At 40.2% G+C, this 20,904-nt stretch overlaps 1 protein-coding gene across 1 annotated transcript; it reads right to left on the bottom strand.

Annotated features, from left to right (window-relative positions):
• Positions 1-1,614: 1,614 nt before the first annotated feature.
• On the bottom strand, positions 1,615-20,449 carry LOC133578147 (uncharacterized). Its single transcript, XM_061932336.2, has 2 exons — positions 20,189-20,449; positions 1,615-2,933 (listed from the first exon to the last, which is right to left on the bottom strand). Exons 1-2 carry the CDS (start codon positions 20,358-20,360, stop codon positions 1,804-1,806), a joined length of 1,302 nt encoding a protein of 433 aa, XP_061788320.1. The 5' UTR covers positions 20,361-20,449; the 3' UTR covers positions 1,615-1,803.
• Between the last annotated feature and the right edge of the window lie 455 nt (positions 20,450-20,904).

The raw sequence follows: 20,904 nt of genomic DNA, 5'->3' as shown, positions 1-20,904 counted from the left end.
GAAAATCCAAAATTCCGTGTGTCACAAAATTAGAATATTACTTAAGGCTAATACAAAAAAGGGATTTTTAGAAATGTTGGCCAACTGAAAAGTATGAAAATGAAAAATATGAGCATGTACAATACTCAATACTTGGTTGGAGCTCCTTTTGCCTCAATTACTGCGTTAATGCGGCGTGGCATGGAGTCGATGAGTTTCTGGCACTGCTCAGGTGTTATGAGAGCCCAGGTTGCTCTGATAGTGGCCTTCAACTCTTCTGCATTTTTGGGTCTGGCATTCTGCATCTTCCTTTTCACAATACCCCACAGATTTTCTATGGGGCTAAGGTCAGGGGAGTTGGCGGGCCAATTTAGAACAGAAATACCATGGTCCGTAAACCAGGCACGGGTAGATTTTGCGCTGTGTGCAGGCGCCAAGTCCTGTTGGAACTTGAAATCTCCATCTCCATAGAGCAGGTCAGCAGCAGGAAGCATGAAGTGCTCTAAAACTTGCTGGTAGACGGCTGCGTTGACCCTGGATCTCAGGAAACAGAGTGGACCGACACCAGCAGATGACATGGCACCCCAAACCATCACCCAACCATGCAAATTTTGCATTTCCTTTGGAAATCGAGGTCCCAGAGTCTGGAGGAAGACAGGAGAGGCACAGGATCCACGTTGCCTGAAGTCTAGTGTAAAGTTTCCACCATCAGTGATGGTTTGGGGTGCCATGTCATCTGCTGGTGTCGGTCCACTCTGTTTCCTGAGATCCAGGGTCAAAGCAGCCGTCTACCAGCAAGTTTTAGAGCACTTCATGCTTCCTGCTGCTGACCTGCTCTATGGAGATGGAGATTTCAAGTTCCAACAGGACTTGGCGCCTGCACACAGCGCAAAATCTACCCGTGCCTGGTTTACGGACCATGGTATTTCTGTTCTAAATTGGCCCGCCAACTCCCCTGACCTTAGCCCCATAGAAAATCTGTGGGGTATTGTGAAAAGGAAGATGCAGAATGCCAGACCCAAAAACGCAGAAGAGTTGAAGGCCACTATCAGAGCAACCTGGGCTCTCATAACACCTGAGCAGTGCCAGAAACTCATCGACTCCATGCCACGCCGCATTAACGCAGTAATTGAGGCAAAAGGAGCTCCAACCAAGTATTGAGTATTGTACATGCTCATATTTTTCATTTTCATACTTTTCAGTTGGCCAACGTTTCTAAAAATCCCTTTTTTGTATTAGCCTTAAGTAATATTCTAATTTTGTGACGCACGGAATTTTGGATTTTCATTTGTTGCCACTTCAAATCATCAAAATTAAATGAAATAAACATTTGAATGCATCAGTCTGTGTGCAATGAATAAATATAATGTACAAGTTACACCTTTTGAATGCAATTACTGAAATAAATCAAGTTTTTCAAAATATTCTAATTTACTGGCTTTTACCTGTATATATGTATGAAATACTTGACTTGGTGAATTCTAGCTGTCAATATACTCCTCCCCTCTTAACCACGCCCCCACCTCCTGAAATCGGAGGTCTCAATGTTGGCAAGTATGATGAACACATGGATCCTTACATTGGAAGTCATTTGACAACATAAAGATCATTTTAAATAAAATAAACGTAAAAAAAACATTACGTTTATTGGCAAACAAATAAACATTTTGACAGCAAATATATCTACTAAACAGAAATTACTTTGTTAAATAATTACTATCAAGTTGGAATCGTTTAATTTCATTGTTGTACACTTCTGTAGTCCAAATGATATTAGGCTTGTACGACTTTGCAATCTTTGACGACAAACTGCGGGGAAAAGGATTATTCTCCGTTGTGTTTCCGCACGTGTGCCGTCAAAGTGTCGCGGCGAGAGAACGTCTTAGCACAAAGTGAGCAGGAGTAGGGCTTTTCTCCCGTGTGCGTTCTCATGTGCGACAGCATGTGCGTGTTTTGGGTGAATCCTTTACCGCAAAACGAGCAGTTGTAAGGTTTCTCTCCCGTGTGCGTTCTCATGTGCATCGTCAGGATCTTCTTCAGAGCAAACGTTCTGCCACAAATGGTGCAGGCGACGGGCTTTCGGTGGTGGATCCGCATGTGCCCGTGCATAGTGGACCGGTAGGAAAAGCTTTCGCCGCAAACGGAGCAGCTGAAAGGTTTTTCCTCGTTGTGCGTTTCCATGTGTGCGTTCAAAGACAACCTGTGAGCGAAGGCGTCGCCACAAACCGAGCAATCAAAGGGTTTCTCGCCGGTGTGTGTTCTCTTGTGTGTGATCATTTTGGACTTTTGAGAATAGCTTTTACCGCAAACGGAACAAGCGAAGGGTTTCTCTCCCGTGTGCGTCCTCATGTGCGCCACCATGTGGATCTTTTGGGCGAAGGCGTCGCCGCAAACCGAGCAGATGAACGGTTTTTCCCCGGTGTGCGTCCTCTCGTGTGCCAACAAATTGGACTTCTGCGAGTAGCTTTCGCCGCAAATTGAACACGTGTAGGGTTTTTCTCCGGTGTGCGTCCGCATGTGTCGAGTCAAATCGCACTTGTAGGAAAATCTTTTGGAGCAAAGTGAACACCGGAAGGGTTTCTCGCCCGTGTGCGTTCTCCTGTGCGCAATCAAGGTGTCCTTTCGGGGGAATCTTTTGCCGCAGACTGAGCAGGTGAAACCCGTTTGACCTGTGTCGCGTTTTGTTTCCGCCTGTGACGTTGCGTCCTTTTCAGAGGACGTTGTGTCGTCGCTGTCAGACAGCGGCGCTAAGAGGTTGTCCGCTTGGGATTCGTCGACATCTTCGTTGTCTTCCGTCTTTACAGAGACAACCGTCAGTGGTAATTTGGCAAGATCCGCCTCTTCCTGAGTGATCCACACTTCCTCCTCTTCCTCTTTCACATGAGGGGGCTGTGGATCCTCCTGCTGCGGCTGAGGGGAACATGCTTCTTCTTGATTCTCCAGCTGCTGGACATCTGCAGGACACAAGCAACACAAATGCACTTTAACTCAGTCCAAAACTATATTTTTTATTTGAGTATAACACCAATGTATTGGGGTTGTGACGACGTCTCACGAGATTAAAACAGATAAAATATGTCTCGAAGGCAGAACACAGTCTAAATCAGGGGTGCTCACACTTTTTCTGCAGGCGAGCTACTTTTCAATTGATCAAGTCGTGGGGATCTACCTCATTCATATATATCATTTATATTTACTTATTTATGAAATTTTTGTTAACAAGTTAAAGGTGTTTAATGATAATGCAAGCATGTTTAACACATATAGTTAATATTGTTAATACATTAAAGGTGTTTAATGATAATACAAGTATGTTTAATACATATAGTTAATATTGTTAACAAGTTAAAGGTGTTTAAAGATAATGCAAGTACCGTATTTTCCGCACTATTAGCCGCACCTAAAAACCACAAATTTTCTCAAAAGCTGACAGTGCGCCTTTTAACCCGGTGCGCTTTATATATGGATAAATATTAAGATTCATTTTCATAAAGTTTCGATCTCGCAACTTCGGTAAACAGCCGCCATCTTTTTTCCCGGTAGAACAGGAAGCGCTTCTTCTTCTACGCAAGCAACCGCCAAGGTAAGCACCCGCCCCCATAGAACAGGAAGCGCTTCTTCTTCTACTGTAAGCAACCACCCGCCCGCGTAGAAGAAGAAAAAGCGCGCGGATATCACCGTACGTTTCATTTCCTTTGTGTGTTTACATCTGTAAAGACCACAAAATGGCTCCTACTAAGCGTCAGGGATCCGGTTCATGAAAAGACGCAATCTCTCCATCCACACACGGATTACTATTTCACAGCAACTGATAATCCTGTGAACCGCACTGTGGATACAACGGGAGCACGTACGGTGAATATTCGCACCACAGGGAATGAGAAGTCATCCTTCACTGTGGTTCTAGCTTGCCATGCTAATGGCCAGAAACTTCCACCCATGGTGATATTCAAAAGGAAGACCTTGCCAAAAGAGACCTTTCCAGCCGGCGTCATCATAAAAAGCTAACTCGAAGGGATGGATGAAGAAAAGATGAGCGAGTGGTTAAGGTAAGTTTAAGTTTACGCGAAGAGGCCGGGTGGCTTTTTTCACGCAGCTCTGTCCATGTTGATATACGTATGTTTGTGATTGCACATTTGCGTACATTTTGGGAGTGAACAGAGTTGTTAGAACGCTGGTTTTTAATATATTATTAAAGTTTGACTGACCTATCTGACTGTTTTTTTGACATTCCTTTAGCGCAGTTAGATGCGGCTTACAACACGGGGCGGCTTATAGGTGGACAAAGTTTTGAAATATGCCGTTCATTGAAGGCGCGGCTTTTAACCCAGGGCGCCTTATGGTGCGGAAAATACGGTATGTTTAACACATATAGTTAATATTGTTAACAAGTTAAAGGTGGTTAAAAATAATACAAGCATGTTTAACACAAATAGTTAATATTGTTAACAACTTAAAGGTGGTTAAAGATAAAACAAGCATGTTTAACACATATAGTTAATATTGTTAACAACTTAAAGGTGGTTAGAGATAATACAAGCATGTTTAACACATATAGATTCCTTTCTTTCATGAAGACAAGAATATAAGTTGGTGTATTACCTGATTGTGATGACTTGCATTGATTGGAATCAGACAGTGGTGATGATAACGTCCGCATTTTCGAATGGAGGAGAAAAAAAGTCCTCCTTTCTGTCCAAATACCACATGAAACTGGTTGGTTTTTGGCATCTTATTTGTCCAGCTTCCGTACTCCTTTGTATACACTTTACAAGAAATACATTGTCGGCAAACTCCGTAGCTTGCTAGCTTGTGCACGCCAGCTTTCTGAGACTCTTATTTTGGTAGCGCAGGCAGGATGAAGCAGAGCTTTTATTGTGCAACTGTGCAAGTCGGTCTTTGGGGTTTTGACGACAGGTACGGCGCCAGAGTCTGTTGAAATAAAGTGTTTCTCGCCCTTCCAGTCGGTAATTTTAATGAGCTGGCAGCAGCCAGCGTCATCTCAGAAGACCCTCGGGTGCCGTGAATGTCAATCAAGTGACGAAAGTGACGTCATAGTGAAGATTTATGATCGCTCATTTTTAGGACTATTTTTTAGTGATCGACTGACACACCCTCCGAGATCGACCGGTAGATCGCCATCGACGTAATGAGCACCCCTGGTCTGAATTATATATTCTTTTAATAGTAAAAAGCATATCTGTAGGGATTGGAGCCCTACATTGAGGGCCTGATTTACTGATATCAGGCTCTAAACAGCATGTGCAAACAATAGAATGACGTGTACTATTAGTGGGCATGTTGCGTGTGATCTACTACCACTGCATGTGCTATTGATAACTGCTGCAGAACACCTTATTTAAATGAGGATTTTGCATGTACTATTCCATCATTTAATGCACATTCATTTTATCATGCGCGCTTTGCTGTGTTTTCAACCCTACCACTTTTTATGGGCATTTCAGAAACCAACAGCCCTGACTCCTGCGGTGCATCTACAATGGAACCCACTTTTTTTTTTTTTTCGGTGCGCTCTTAAGGCGAATGTGAAGAAGGACACGCAAGAAAATGCATATTGCAGGAAGTTTTTTTTCCCACATTGGAAATATGTAAATGACATATCTTATAAATGGAAAAATTAATGTTATTAAAATTTAAAAAAAACGCCAGCAGACACCAAAACACATCAATTGAATTTGTTTTAATTAGCCCCGTAAATCCTCCAGCCACTAAAAATTATAAAAGGACGTTGCTGAATAGACAATGTTTAATATTTATATATTATACAGTGTTTCCCACAGGACAGGCATCTATTTGTGGTGGTGTGGTTGGGGGGTGGCTAGGGCTGAAACGACGCGTCGACGTAATCGGTTACGTAAATACGTCGACGCCGTTTTTGTGCTTCGACGCGTCGCATATTTACGTCACACTACCGTCATGGCGGAGCGCAAAGCAGACGATGCGAGCGGTGCGAGCGAGGGGAAAAAAGCACGCCAAAAGTCGTCAAAAGTGTGGGAGTATTTCAATAAACGGCCTAAGAAGAAACGCTACTTTTACTCCGCTACTTTTATCTACATTCAGCTCGCTACTCGCTACTAATTTTTATCGATCTGTTAATGCACGCTTTGTTTGTTTTGGTCTGTCAGACAGACCTTCAAAGTGCCTGCCTTACTGGTGACGTTTCACTCCGTTCCACCAATAAAATGCAGTCACTGGTGACGTTGGACCAATCAAACAGAGCCAGGCGGTCACATGACCTGACTTAAACAAGTTGAAAAACGTATTGGGGTGTTGCCATTTAGTGGTCAATTGTACGGAATATGTACTGTATTGTGCAATCTACTAATAAAAGTTTCAATCAATCAATCAAAAGTGTGAAGGAAAAAAGACTACTTTTTATTCCAACCGTACATCCCGTCAAAAGCCTAAAGACTGACTGCACAGTTCCTGTCTTCACAATAAAAGTGCCGCTCCATCGCGCCGCGCTTTCAAAATAAGAGTCTCCGAAAGCCAGCGCAAACAAGCTAGCAAGCTACGGAGTTTGCCGCCAATTTATTTCTTGTAAAGTGTATAAAAACGAATATGGAAGATGGACAAATAAGATTCCAAAAACCAACCACTTTCATGTGGTATTAGACAGAAAGGAGGAACTTTTTTTCTCCTCCATTTGAAAACGTGGACGTTATAAGCAATACTGTCTGTTTACAATCAATGCAAGTCATCAGAATCAGGTAATACACCAACTTATATTCTTGTCTTCATGAAAGAAAGGAATCTATATGTGTTAAACATGCATGTATATTCATTAAAACACCTTTAACATGTAAACAAAAACGGCAAAATAAATAAATATAAATTATATACTGTATATATCAATGTATGTATATATATGTGTATATATATATATATATATGTGTGTGTGTTTGTATATATATATATATATATATATATATATATATATATATATATATATATAAATATGTGTGTGTGTGTGTGTGTGTGTGTATATATATATATATATATATATATATATATATATATATATATATATATATATATATATATATGTGTATGTTACTCATCAGTTACTCAGTACTTGAGTAGTTTTTTCACAATATACTTTTTACTTTTACTCAAGTAAATATTTGGGTGACTACTCCTTACTTTTACTTGAGTAATAAATCTCTAAAGTAACAGTACTCTTACTTGAGTACAATTTCTGGCTACTCTACCCACCTCTGCTAATAATGTTGTTGTATGCACAACGGCTATAAACGAACATTTGAAAAGAAAACACCCGACAGCGTTCTTGCCATCACCATCAACTAGTCAATCGTCCGCGTGAGTATACGTTGTCATCATTACACAAAAACATGAATGTGTCATTTGTATCTGCGTTGTAAATTCATAAACTGAAACACTGTTTCGCTCTGAGAGGCGCGTTTGGCGTGCCTGTTCAGTGTTTACAAAGATGCGCTCCTCTTTAATGCTAACGTTAATTAGTTGTGCAAATACCTTTTACAACATTAACAGTTACATATACTATGTACAAACCAACAATTAACTTTCACTTTAATAATACTATCATTGTTGTGTTATTAAGCAAAATAAGCAATACTTTTACTTTTGTTGAAATGTTTACACTGTTACAGAATATTTCGTTTTGCACTTTTTTGTATTGGATGTTTATCTTTATTTTTGCACATTTTAGCAAATAAGCAATACTTTTACTTTTGAAATGCTTATACTATTGCAGAATATTAAGTTTGCACTGGATGTTTACTTTTATATTTGCACATTAAAAAGCAAATAAGCTACTTTTAATTTTGTTAAATGTTAAAAGTTTTAAATGTTTACATTGTTACAGAATATTTTGTCATGTTGTTGTCAATGTTGACTGAGTGGCCATACTTTTTATTTTTGTAAATAAAAGCCATGCCTTTTGAAAAAACTGGCCTACATTTATTTTTTCATCTTCATTTTAAATAAAAAAAATAATCGGTAAAAGGAAAAATAATCTATAGATTAATCGAAAAAATAATCTATAGATTAATCGATAGAAAAATAATCGTTAGCTGCAGCCTTAGGGGTGGCGGCGATGACCAAGAAGAACGCGGAGTTGGAATATAATTACAACATTTTATGTACATATTTATATACAGATTTGAACAATTAGTGATTCACTGAAATATATTTATTAATTGTGGTTCTTACAAAAAATATATCTTATAAAATATAAAAGCTAAAATGTATCTTAAAAGTTTTGCCCCTTTAATTAGTGAATACTAAATAATTTAACTTTAGCCTACTACTACAACCATATTATTTACCAGCAACATGAAGTGAAACAGAGGCAGAGGTGTCCTGCCACAGTCAGTCAATTTCCTCCTCCTCCTCCTGCTGCTGCTGCTGAACAGGTCGCACCTGTGGTCCGGACTGTAGGCCTACCTCCTCTCCAAGTCCAGCCCTTTTCGGCCGTTGAAAATATTTTTCTATACTCATCTGTGTGAAGGAGTGAACATCCAACATTAGAATTTATTACTAACGAGCAGAAGCGCTCTATGTACAGTGCCGTCTAACCTTAAGCGGCAGCAGCTCAACACATGCAGGGTTCAACGTTAAGGTTTTTTTCTACTTGCCCGACTTCTCAAATCTACTTGCCCCAATATTTTTACTTGTCCTGCCTAGGTTTTTTTCTGGCTGTGTAGTGCTCATGGCTTATATCTTACTAAAATTATTCCCGTTGACTATTTACAACACTACACAGTATTTATTATTATTATTATCTATAATTACATTTAAATGGCATTGCATACATGTAAAATTAAATGCTATTTCACATTATTTGACCAGTAGCAGTTACACCCATCTGAACAGGTCAGCCACCTGTTTAAAGCCCGATCACAGTTGAAATCTTGAAATGAAGGGCCTTTAATGGCCAAAACATTAACCTGGACAACATTTTAACAGCTGGTTGGCTCAGATTTGATTCTTTTCATTGCATTCACATGCTGCAGTGGACAGTGGACAATTTAGCTTCAGTCCATGTGTGTTTATTGACAACAGGGTTATAACCTGGACACGTTAGCTCGTCGGTATGAAAACAGGTGACCGAGTCAAACAGCGGCGGTGTTAATGAAGCAGCGTCAGGCTGCTCACCGTCAGTGAAACGCTCGGTGAAATCGCGGATTAACGTTAAATATATGACGAGCCGCGAGCGATGCAGCTATAACCTATATTACCCTCGTATTTTGATCCCGTCCGTCCGTCCGTCCGTCCCTCTTCTTCTTCTTCTGGCCCACCAGGTGAATTAAGTGCTATTGGCGGAGTTACAATCCATAGTAGGCTACCGCCACCTACTGCACCGGAGTTGTAACTACAAGCAACATTCACAGACAGTCCCATTGCTTTTATGAGCGGTCGAGCGAGTCAAAAGCCGAAAAATCCATTTGTGGCGGACGTAATTCTTTCGTGGCGGTCCGCCACAAATAAATGAATGTGTGGGAAACACTGTTATATATATAATATTATTGAATAAAAGTATATCCTTTCCCAGAGCGTATTTTGCCTTGGGGGCCACATTGAGAGAAAAAATGTGTCTGGGGGGGGGCATACTTGCCAACCCTCCCGATTTTCCCCGGGAGGGTCCCGAAATTTCAGTGCCCCTCCCGAAAATCTCCCGGGGCAACCATTCTCACGAATTTCTCCCGATTTCCACCCGGACAACAATATTGGGGGCGTGGCTTTAGCGTCCTCTCTCACCTGAAACCTTCACCCTTTAACGCCCGCATGCTGTCCTCAGTCACGTCCGCTTTTCCTCCATATAAACAGCGTGCAAGAAGAAGGAGACGAAGCAGAAGAAGAGACATGGCGACGACGAGTAAGAAGAAGAAATACGCTTGCAAGTTAAAATAAAAGAAATACTTGAATTTCAGTTATATATATATATATAACTGAACCCCCCCGTACCAAAAAGCCCTTGATGAAAGCGGATACAATTTCACCCTCACCTATGAACCCACGCCAGGAAACCAGCCAAAAAAGAACAGAAAACGAAACGACATCATCTGGTACAACCCCCCATACAGCAAAAACGTCTCAACGAACATTGGACACAAATTCCTCAATCTGATTGACAAACACTTTCCCAAAGACAACACCCTAAGAAAAGTATTCAACAAGAACAACATTAAATTGAGCTACAGCTGCATGAACAATATACGACAAATCATCTCAAACCACAACAAAACAATTGCAAATGAGCCGTCGACCCCCAGACAGAGCGACTCCAAAACCAACAAAGGATGTAACTGTCGAAAGAAACCTGATTGCCCTCTCAACGGGGGGTGCTTACAAACATCAGTTGTCTACCAATCTAAGGTAATACGCAAGGACATTAACACATCCGACACATATGTAGGATTAACCGAGGGAGAATTCAAAACCAGATGGAACAATCACAAGGCTTCTTTCAGGAACAAAAACCTGCGAAATACCACAGAACTCAGCAAACACATTTGGGACCTCAAAGACAATAATGTTGAATATTCAATAACATGGCAAATTCTTGCATCCAGCACACCTTACAATAGTGGTAATAAAAGATGCAACCTATGCTTGAAAGAGAAACTGTTTATTATTTACCGTCCAGACCTGTCATCCCTCAACAAGCGCAGCGAAATTGTAACAGCATGCCGCCATAGACGGAAACACCTCCTAGGTAACACATGAGCCAATCACCACGCCCCTACGCCAGCCTGTACCCACCCACTCTGTGCCCTATATAAACCATGGTATGCGAATGCTCCCATTAAAATCTCCTGATGATTGAGGGTACCCCCCCTCATGAAACAGGCCTGTAGAGATGAAATAGTCTTGTGATTTTTTCCCCACACATACATACATATATATATATATATATATATATATATATATATATATATATATATATATATATATATATATATATATATATATATATATATATATATATATGTGTGTGTGTGTGTGTGTGAGGGATGTCCGATAATGGCTTTTTTGCCGATATCCGATATTCCGATATTGTCCAACTCTTAATTACCGATACCGATATATACATTCGTGGAATTAACACATTATTATGCCTAATTTGGACAACCAGGTATGGTGAAGATAAGGTTTTTTTTTTTTTAATTAATAAAATAAAATAAGGTAAATAAATTAAAAACATTTTCTTGAATAAAAAAGAAAGTAAAACAACATAAAAACAGTTACATAGAAACTAGTAATTAATGAAAATTAGTAAAATGAAGTGTTAAAGGTTAGTACTATTAGTGGACCAGCAGCACGCACAATCATGTGTGCTTATGGACTGTATCCCTTGCAGACTGTATTGATATTGTCATGTCTTGGTGATCATGTTTAGTTTGGCTATGTTCTGTTTGGTTTTTACACTCTGTCAGTCTCTGTTTTTTCACTTTGTTTTGTTTCCATGACTACCAATCAGTTCACCTGTCCTCACGACTCACGCACCTGATTCATTTGAACTCACGCACCTGTTATCATTTACCCCGTGACTATTTAAGCCTGTCATTTTCTGTTGGTCGGCCTGGCGACATCACACTCATGCTGCTCTTTGCTTCCGCAAGTAAGTTGTGTTTATTTATGCCACAGTTAGTGTCTTTTGTGTTGCCATGTTCATAGTTGTGCATAGTCCAAGTTTTTGTTCCCTGCGTCAAGTTTTGTGCCTCCACTGCGAGTGCCTTTTATTTGTTCTTTTTTTGAGTGTTAAAATCAAATCATGTATTTAACTTCACGCCATGTCTGGTCCAAATCATTTTCACCATGGGAAAACAAGCCACGTCAAAGTCCAAGTCTTGACAGATATATATTGATATATAATGTAGGAACCAGAATATTAATAACAGAAAGAAACAACCCTTTTGTGTGAATGAGTGTAAATGGGGGAGGGAGTTTTTTTGGGTTGGTGCACTAATAGTAAGTGTACCTTCTGTTTTTTATGTTGATTCAATTTTTAAAAAAAACCCGATACCGATAATTTCCAATATTACATTTTAAAGCATTTATCGGCAGGCCGATATTATCGGACATCTCTAATATATATATATATATATATGTGTGTGTGTATATATGGATATATATATATATATATATATATATATATATGAAATACTTGAACGGCTAAATCAGGCTAGAATGAAGGTTTTAGAATGGCCTTCCCAAAGTCCTGACTTAAACGTGTGGACAATGCTGAAGAAACAAGTCCATGTCAGAAAAGCAACACATTTAGCTGAACTGCACCAATTTTGTGGTCAAGTGGTCAAGCAGAAGCTTGTGGATGGCTACCAAAAGTGCCTTATTGCAGGTAAACTTGCCAAGGGACATGTAAGCAAATATTAACATTGCTGTATGTATACTTTTGACCCTCACATATTCAGTAGACCCATAATTAATTCATTAAAAGAACCAAACTTCATGAATGTTTTTTGTGACCAACAAGTATGTGCTCCAATCACTCTATCACAAAAAAAACCAAGAGATGTAGAAATGATTGTAAAGTCAAGACAGCCATGACATGATGTTCTTTACAAGTGTATGTACACTTCTGACGACAACTTTATACTGGAGGTTTTGAATGATCTGCATTGTTAGCCGCCTCTTACTAGCTTTTTTTTTTTTTTTACTACTTAGAATGCACAGAAAAAATAAAGACGCGGGGCCTCACCTGCCATCATGGAAAGAAAAAAAATGTAAAAAGAAAAAAAAAAAATTAAATTGTTATATGTATCCAGTGATTATACTATAAAGTTATTTTCCATTTAACTTCACCAGTTTTAGATTATTTTTTATTCAAAATCGCTGAATTTTCACATTTGCCGTTCAAATACTGAGAAGAGACGGTGCGGTGAACAGCAGCCAGTTGAGGCACGTCACTCAGTGCCTCAACATGGATTCCGGACTCGGCTAACTGCTGGCCTGCTGTGCAGTGAGACTGTATTGCTATATGAACTATATTATACATTTCCATAGTTTAGTTAGCTGAGGTATATAATGTACAGTGTATTTTGTCAACAACTGTATGTGTGTAACGTATTTCTTGTGCTGAGCGATCATAAAACGGCTGCAAAAGACGCACTGGCTGAGGCTCGCCTCCTGCACCCCCGCCGTAGAATGCACCCCCTGACGGGAGTGTTATATCAACTAAAGCCCACACTTAAACTTTCCACGTGCAAGATTGAATCTATTTAAAAAAGTTATTTCATAAGAAAGCCAAAAAGGGCAAAAACAATAATGTTGGTGTTGGAGGAGTTGTGAATGACTGCAGGGCCACAACATTAGGTACACCTGCAGACTGCAGGTGTACCTAATTCACAACTCCTCCAACACGAACATTATTGTTTTTGCACTTTTTGGCTTCTTCTTAAATAACTTTTGTAACCTATTTTTATGGGCTTTCCTCTTTGTGATGTTAAGTTCCTGTTATGCGCTGTTATACAGTATATGCCTTGAGCTCTTATTTTGAAGGCGCTAAGAGCGGAAGTGATGTCACGTTGCGGAGGTTTTTGAAAGAAGGTAAATAAAGTGGTCCTCGTGTAAACTGGAGCCTCCGTGTTTGTTATTTTGTAGTTTCATACAGTATAGGCGACATTTATAAACTCTCGGTTACACTTTTTTAAAGGGGAACATTATCACAATTTCAGAATGGTTAAAACCATTAAAAATCAGTTCCCAGTGGCTTATTATATTTTTCGAAGTTGTTTTCAAAATTTTACCCATCACGCAATATCCCTAAAAAAAGCTTCAAAGTGCCTCATAATCATCGTTATATACACCCGTCCATTTTCCTGTGACGTCACATAGTGAAGCCAACACAAACAAACTTGGCGGAAAGAACAGCAAGCTATAGCGACATTAGCTCGGATTCAGACTCGGATTTCAGCGGCTTAAGCGATTCAACAGATTACGCATGTATTGAAACGGATGGTTGTAGTGTGGAGGCAGGTAGCGAAAACAAATTTGAAGAAGAAACTGAAGCTATCGAGCCATATCGGTTTGAACCGTATGCAAGCGAAACCGACGAAAACGACACAACAGCCAGCGACACGGGAGAAAGCGAGGACGAATTCGGCGATCGCCTTCTAACCAACGATTGGTATGTGTTTGTTTGGCATTAAAGGAAACTAACAACTATGAACTAGGTTTACAGCATATGAAATACATTTGGCAACAACATGCACTTTGAGAGTGCAGACAGCCCAATTTTCATCAATTAATATATTCTGTAGACATACCCTCTTGTCAGCAGGCCAGGGAAGCTAGGGTCGATATTCTTCTCTTGATCATCTTCGGGACGGTGTGAGCCAAGACATCCAGGGGGTTTAGCTCGCTCGTCTGCGGGAACAAACTGCCGCCATTGCTTGCTGTGCTACCGGGGTCCTTTGTCCCTGAATTGCTCACACATTCCGGCAGATTCAATGGGGGTCTGGCGGCAGATTTCTTTGACTTTATCGTTGGAAATGCATCTGCTTTGAGTGTCGCAGGATATCCACACATTCTTGCCATCTCTGTCGTAGCATAGCTTCCGTCGGTAAAGTGTGCGGAACAAACGTCCGATTTCTTGCCACTTTCGCATCTTTGGGCCACTGGTGCAACTTGAATCCGTCCCTGTTCGTGTTGTTACACCCTCCGACAACACACCGACGAGGCATGATGTCTCCAAGGTACGGAAAACAGTCGAAAAAACGGAAAATAACAGAGCTGAATTGACTCGGTGTTTGAGAAAATGGCGGATTGCTTCCCGATGTGACGTCACAATCGCTCCGAGAGCGAATATTAGAAAGGCGTTTAATTCGCCAAAATTCACCCATTTAGAGTTCGGAAATCGGTTAAAAAAAAAAAAGGTCTTTTTTCTGCAACATCAAGGTATATATTGACGCTTACATAGGTCTGGTGATAATGTTCCCCTTTAAATAGATTCAATCTTGCACGTGGAAAGTTGAAGTGAGGGCTTTAGTTGATATAACACTCCCGTCAGGGGGTGCATTCTACGGCGGGGGTGCATTAATCCAGCACAACAGCGGCGCATGGACTTCATTTATAAGTAAAGGTAAGACCATAATAACGTTTTTTTTTAATTAAATGTGCTTTTTTGTGTGCTACAGTTTGTATGTGTAAAGTTAAAGTTAAGTTAAAGTACCAATGATTGTCACACACACACTGCCACCCTACGGTCAATAACGGCAATGCATATCAGTATAGTATTCTCTGGTTTTGTGAATTACATTTAAAAAGCATTATACTGCACGATGAAGGGTTAAAAGAAACACAAATAAATAATGACTTAAATCTGTCATGAATTAATTATAAATACGTATATAATGCAAAAGTAAATATAGTAATTTTATGTTTTAATTAAATATTTCAATATTCCAATAATGTTTTCATCTTGAATTTAATCATCGTTCTAATTATTTAATCGTTTGTATATTTCACAATCAAATGATTAAATAAATAAATGTACTTTTGATTAATTAAAAAAAACAATGGCACATGTGATAATATATCCATCCATCCATTTTCTACCGCTTGTCCCTTTTGGGGTCGCGGGGGGGTGCTGGAGCCTATCTCAGATGCATTCGGGCGGAAGGCGGGGTGCACCCTGGACAAGTCGCCACCTCATCGCAGGGCCAACACAGATAGACAGACAACATTCACACTCACATGAAAGAAAAGTATTATCTTATGAGAAATTCATTTGAATTTACTATCATAAACTTCACATTTTACAGAAAGGAATATACTATACTGTTCCAAAAAAGGTGTTGTGAAAAATAATTTTATGAGAAAGGGTCAATTTATGAGAAGAAATATTACTAGAATCTTAATTGACGATAATAAACTTACATTAGGTATTTTTAGTCCGAATTGCGGCCTACCCAAGAAAAGGGGTAGGATTAAATAAGCTCTGCTTCTTCCTACTCCTTTTCGAACACGTTGAAAAGAGAAACTGGAAATTGTGATGTATCATGTTGTATGCTTGCATGTTCGAAATAAACTCAAACTCAACAACTCAACACACTAGGTGTAAGGCTGAAACGACGCGTCGACGTCATCGGTTACGTAAATACGTCGACGCCGTTTTTGTGCGTCGGCGCGTCGCATATTTACGTCACTCTACTTTACTGTCATGGCGGAGCGCAAAGCAGACGATGCGAGCGAGGGGAAAAAAGCACGCCAAAAGTCGTCAAAAGTGTGGGAGTATTTCAATAAACGGCCTAATAATGTTGTTGTATGCACACTGTGTCGAGCGGAAATGGCCTATCATAGCAGCACAACGGCTATGAACGAACATTTGAAAAGAAAACCCCCGACAGCGTTCTTGCCATCACCATCAACAAGTCAATCGTCCGCGTGCGTATACGTTGTCATTATTACACAAAAACATGAATGTGTCATTTGTATCTGCGTTGTAAATTCATAAACTAAAGCACCGTTTCGCTCCGAGAGGCGCGTTTGGCGTGCCTGTTCAGTGTTTACAAAGACGCGCTCCTCTTTAACGCTGTGGAGAGGCGGCGGCGGCGAGCGAGCGGCGAGGCGGGGCGCGCCGGGAGCGACGCCGCAATCGTGCCCAGGTGCGCGATCCGCGCAGTTGGAAGAGAAAAGACTTTGTGTAAAATTAAAAGATTGTAAACCTGGCAAAGCCGTCTGGCGTTCAGTCTGTCGGTCCTGAAAGAACCCCACGGCACAAGACGTGTCACAAACGCTAACGTTAATTAGTTGTGCAAATACCTTTTACAACATTAACAGTTACATATACTATGTACAAACCAACAATTAACTTTCACTTTAATCATACTATCATTGTTGTGTTATTAAGCAAAATAAGCAATACTTTTACTTTTGTTGAAATGTTTACACTGTACACTTTTTTGTATTGGATGTTTAGCTTTATTTTTGCACATTTTAGCAAATAAGCAATACTTTTACTTTTGTTGAAATGTTTACACTTGTTACAGAATATTTCCGTTTTGCACTTTTTTGTATTGGATGTTTATCTTTATTTTTGCACATTTTAAAGCAAAATAAGCAATACTTTTACTTTTGAAATGCTTATACTATTCCAGAATATTAAGATTTGCACTGGATGTTTACTTTTATATTTGCACATTAAAAAGCAAATAAGCTACTTTTAATTTTGTTAAATGTTAAAAGTTTTAAATGTTTACATTGTTACAGAATATTTTGTCATGTTGTTGTCAATGTTGACTGAGTGGCCATACTTTTTTTTTTTGTAAATAAAAGCCATGCCTTTTGAAAAAACTGGCCTACATTTATTTTTTCGTCTTCATTTTAAATTAAAAAAAAAATCGGTAAAAGGAAAAATAATCTATAGATTAATCGAAAAAATAATCTATAGATTAACCGATTAATCGAAAAAAATAATCTATAGATTAATCGACAGAAAAATAATCGTTAGCTGCAGCCCTAACTAGGTGTAATGAAATGTGTCCTCTGCATTTGACCTATCCCCTTGATCACCCCCTGGGAGGTGAGGGGAGCAGTGAGCAGCAGCGGTGGCCGCGCCCGGGAATAATTTTTGGTGATTTAACCCCCAATTCCAAGCCTTGATGCTGAGTGCCAAGCAGGGAAGAATGCTGGTATGAGCTTTTTAAACATAACCCGTTAACTGCTGCCAATCAAATGGTGAATAAGATACTCTTTAGGGTTCATATGTTTGTAAATCTGACTGTGATGAAGGCAGCCATCAACCTCACCGCACGCAGAGGTGGGTAGAGTAGCCAGAAATTGTACTCAAGTAAGAGTACTGTTACTTTAGAGATTTATTACTCAAGTAAAAGTAAGGAGTAGTCACCCAAATATTTACTTGAGTAAAAGTAAAAAGTATGTTGTGAAAAAACTACTCAAGTACTGAGTAACTGATGAGTAACATACACACTCATATCATATATATATATATATATATACATACATACATATACATTGATATATACAGTATATAATTTATAAGTATTTATTTTGCTGTTTTTGTTTACATGTTAAAGGTGTTTTAATGAATATACATGCATGTTTAACATATAGATTCCTTTCTTTAATGAAGACTAGAATATAAGTTGGTGTATTACCTGATTCTGATGACTTGCGTTGATTGTAATCAGACAGCAGTGATGATAACGTCCACGTTTTCAAATGCAGGAGAAGAAAAGTTCCTCCTTTCTGTCTAATACCACATGAAAGTGGTGGGTTTTTGGCATCCTATTTGTCCAGCTTCCATATTCGTTTTTATACACTTTACAAGAAATATATTGGTGTCAAACTCCGTAGCTTGCTAGCTTGTTTGCGCCGGCTTTCGGAGACTCTTGTTTTGAAAGCGCAGGCGCGATGGCGCGGCACTTTTATTGTGAAGACAGGAACGTCCTCATGTGCGGGTCAGTCTTGAGGCTTTTGACGGTACGGTTGAAATAAAACAAGTATCTTTTTTCCTTCACACTTCTGATTGATTGATTTGAACTTTTATTATTAGATTGCACAGTACAGTACATATTCCGTACAATTGACCACTAAATGGTAACACCCCAATAAGTTTTTCAACTTGTTTAAGTCAGGTCATGTGACCACCTGGCTCTGTTTGATTGGTCCAACGTCACCAGTGACTGCATCTGATTGGTGGAACGGAGTGAAACGTCACCAGTAAGGCAGGCACTTTGAAGGTCTGTCTGACAGACCAAAACAAACAAAGCGTGCATTAACAGATCGATAAAAATTAGTAGCGAGTAGCGAGCTGAATGTAGATAAAAGTAGCGGAGTAAAAGTAGCGTTCCTTCTCTATACATGGTGTTTACGTGACGTCACACATCCGGGTTATCCCGGGTCATCCGCCATCTTGGGAGGCAAACAAAACACACCTGGCCTAGTTGACACGCTTCACGACACATTCTTTTCAAGGAATTCGCCGCGTTTATCGATAGTTAGTCGCCTTCTGCGCGCACATTAAGCATGGATGTATCGTTAGCACCCACTGCGTCCGGGCTTTGGCGGCGAGGCGCACAACTACGGGCGGAAATTTGCCATCCTTGTTAGCGTGGGTTAGCTTGTAGCCGAAGCTAGCCCTTAGCATATGCTAGTCGTCGTAGCATCTTTGCAAAAAAAGGAAACACGGCACATGAAAACATGAACAAACATGGCATCCAAGTGTTTCATATATAAACAACTTTACCTGGGCGGGTTCGGGCGATCACCCATCATCCCAGGCGAAAATACACAGGCAGTGCTAATGCTGCTAGCGAGAGCCGACAGACTGACCGGGCGATGGGCTGGACACGCACCGTCCCACAGTCCCGCTCCAATGGAGGTACTTTACCTTGATCCTCTGCTGGTCGCAACGGAGACGGCGGTTAGGAGTTATCCTATGTTTGGGGAGCTAAGTGCGGGGGGGGGGGCTACCTCCAGCTCGGTGCGAGCAGCGGCGGAAACAGCGGCGCAATGTCGGCCTCCGGCAGCCAAGTCAGCTCCCGCGTCCCTCAAAGTCCCATCAACAACAACACGCTGCTGTGTAGAAGCGATGGCGTGTGGCGATATGACATTCCACCATTAGGTCCTGGATGCTGCTTCCTCTCAGGTGTAATTGACGAGGTAGTTCAAAATGTCTATGTACGTTATGGCCGGGAGGCATTTGTGGTCATACGTGAAACTTTGTTTCGGCACTTCGTACGGGTCAACGCCTATGCATTGTGTCTTCTGGTTGTATCTTTCCAACGTCTGGTTGTCCAAGCCTTCTTTATACTTCTTTTTTGCTGGTTTCTCGGCCATTATGCATATGTTTGTGAACGGGTTCGTATATATGAATTTGCTGATGTTGTACCGGTGCGCTTGCCTTTCAAAATGGCGGATCGCGCGGAGCATCATGGGAAATCAGTCGGGCGTGAAAACTATGTATAAATATACTCAAGTAAAAGTAAAAGTAAGTTGCATTAAAACTACTCTTAGAAGTACAATTTATCCCAAAAGTTACTCAAGTAGATGTAACGGAGTAAATGTAGCGTGTTACTACTATCCACCTCTGACCGCACGTCACTGAGAGACTGTCATATTAAATGAATATGTGAAGGTTACAGTCATCGCTGACGTTCTGTGATATGTTACCAGGGTTGAGTAAAGCACACATAAAAGGCTTATAAAGATGCAATAAGACCTTCAGTGTCAGTGTCGGGAATGGCTTCCAGTTGTCGTCGTCGTCGCTCATTCTCCTTCCTCGTTCCAGAAAGTTCCTTCTCATATGACGCTAGTGTTCTCTCAAACATGGCATATATTTCGTCAGCAGCCTGCAGTAATCGTTTCCTTACAAAGTCTTTCGTAAACGACATTTTCTTCCCGGCGACTGGACCGCTTTAGCCTCTGGCCGCTTTGTCTTCTTTTTGGCTCAGCTTGCTAACTTCCGCCTTTTTGTTCTTCTTCGACGGAGGATTTACGGCAGCTCAAACATTGGCCGCCAGACTGCCGCCATCTTTGGGTGGTATTGAGGACTGCTGAGGGGAAAAAAGAAAAGCTGCAACAACATCGTTTTACTGCAATTAATGTGTAAAAGACACATATTAAACCTGACTTAATAAACATTTATGTAAAGATTACACATCTTTTGCAGCACATTGTGTGACGTTATTGATGTTTATACAACCCCAAAAGCAGGGAAGTTGTCACGTTGTGTAAATGGCAGAGGTGGGTAGTTTACTCCGTTACATCTACTTGAGTAACTTTTGGGATAAATTGTACTTCTAAGAGTAGTTTTAATGCAACTTACTTTTACTTTTACTTGAGTATATTTATAGAGAAGAAACGCTACTTTTACTCCATTACTTTTATCTACATTCAGCATATCGCTTCTCGCTACTAATTTTTATCGATCTGTTA

The sequence above is a fragment of the Nerophis lumbriciformis genome, linkage group LG03, assembly GCF_033978685.3.
Source record: "Nerophis lumbriciformis linkage group LG03, RoL_Nlum_v2.1, whole genome shotgun sequence".
In the NCBI taxonomy this organism is placed as follows: domain Eukaryota; kingdom Metazoa; phylum Chordata; class Actinopteri; order Syngnathiformes; family Syngnathidae; genus Nerophis; species Nerophis lumbriciformis.
This window is presented reverse-complemented; position numbering and strand designations above follow the sequence as displayed.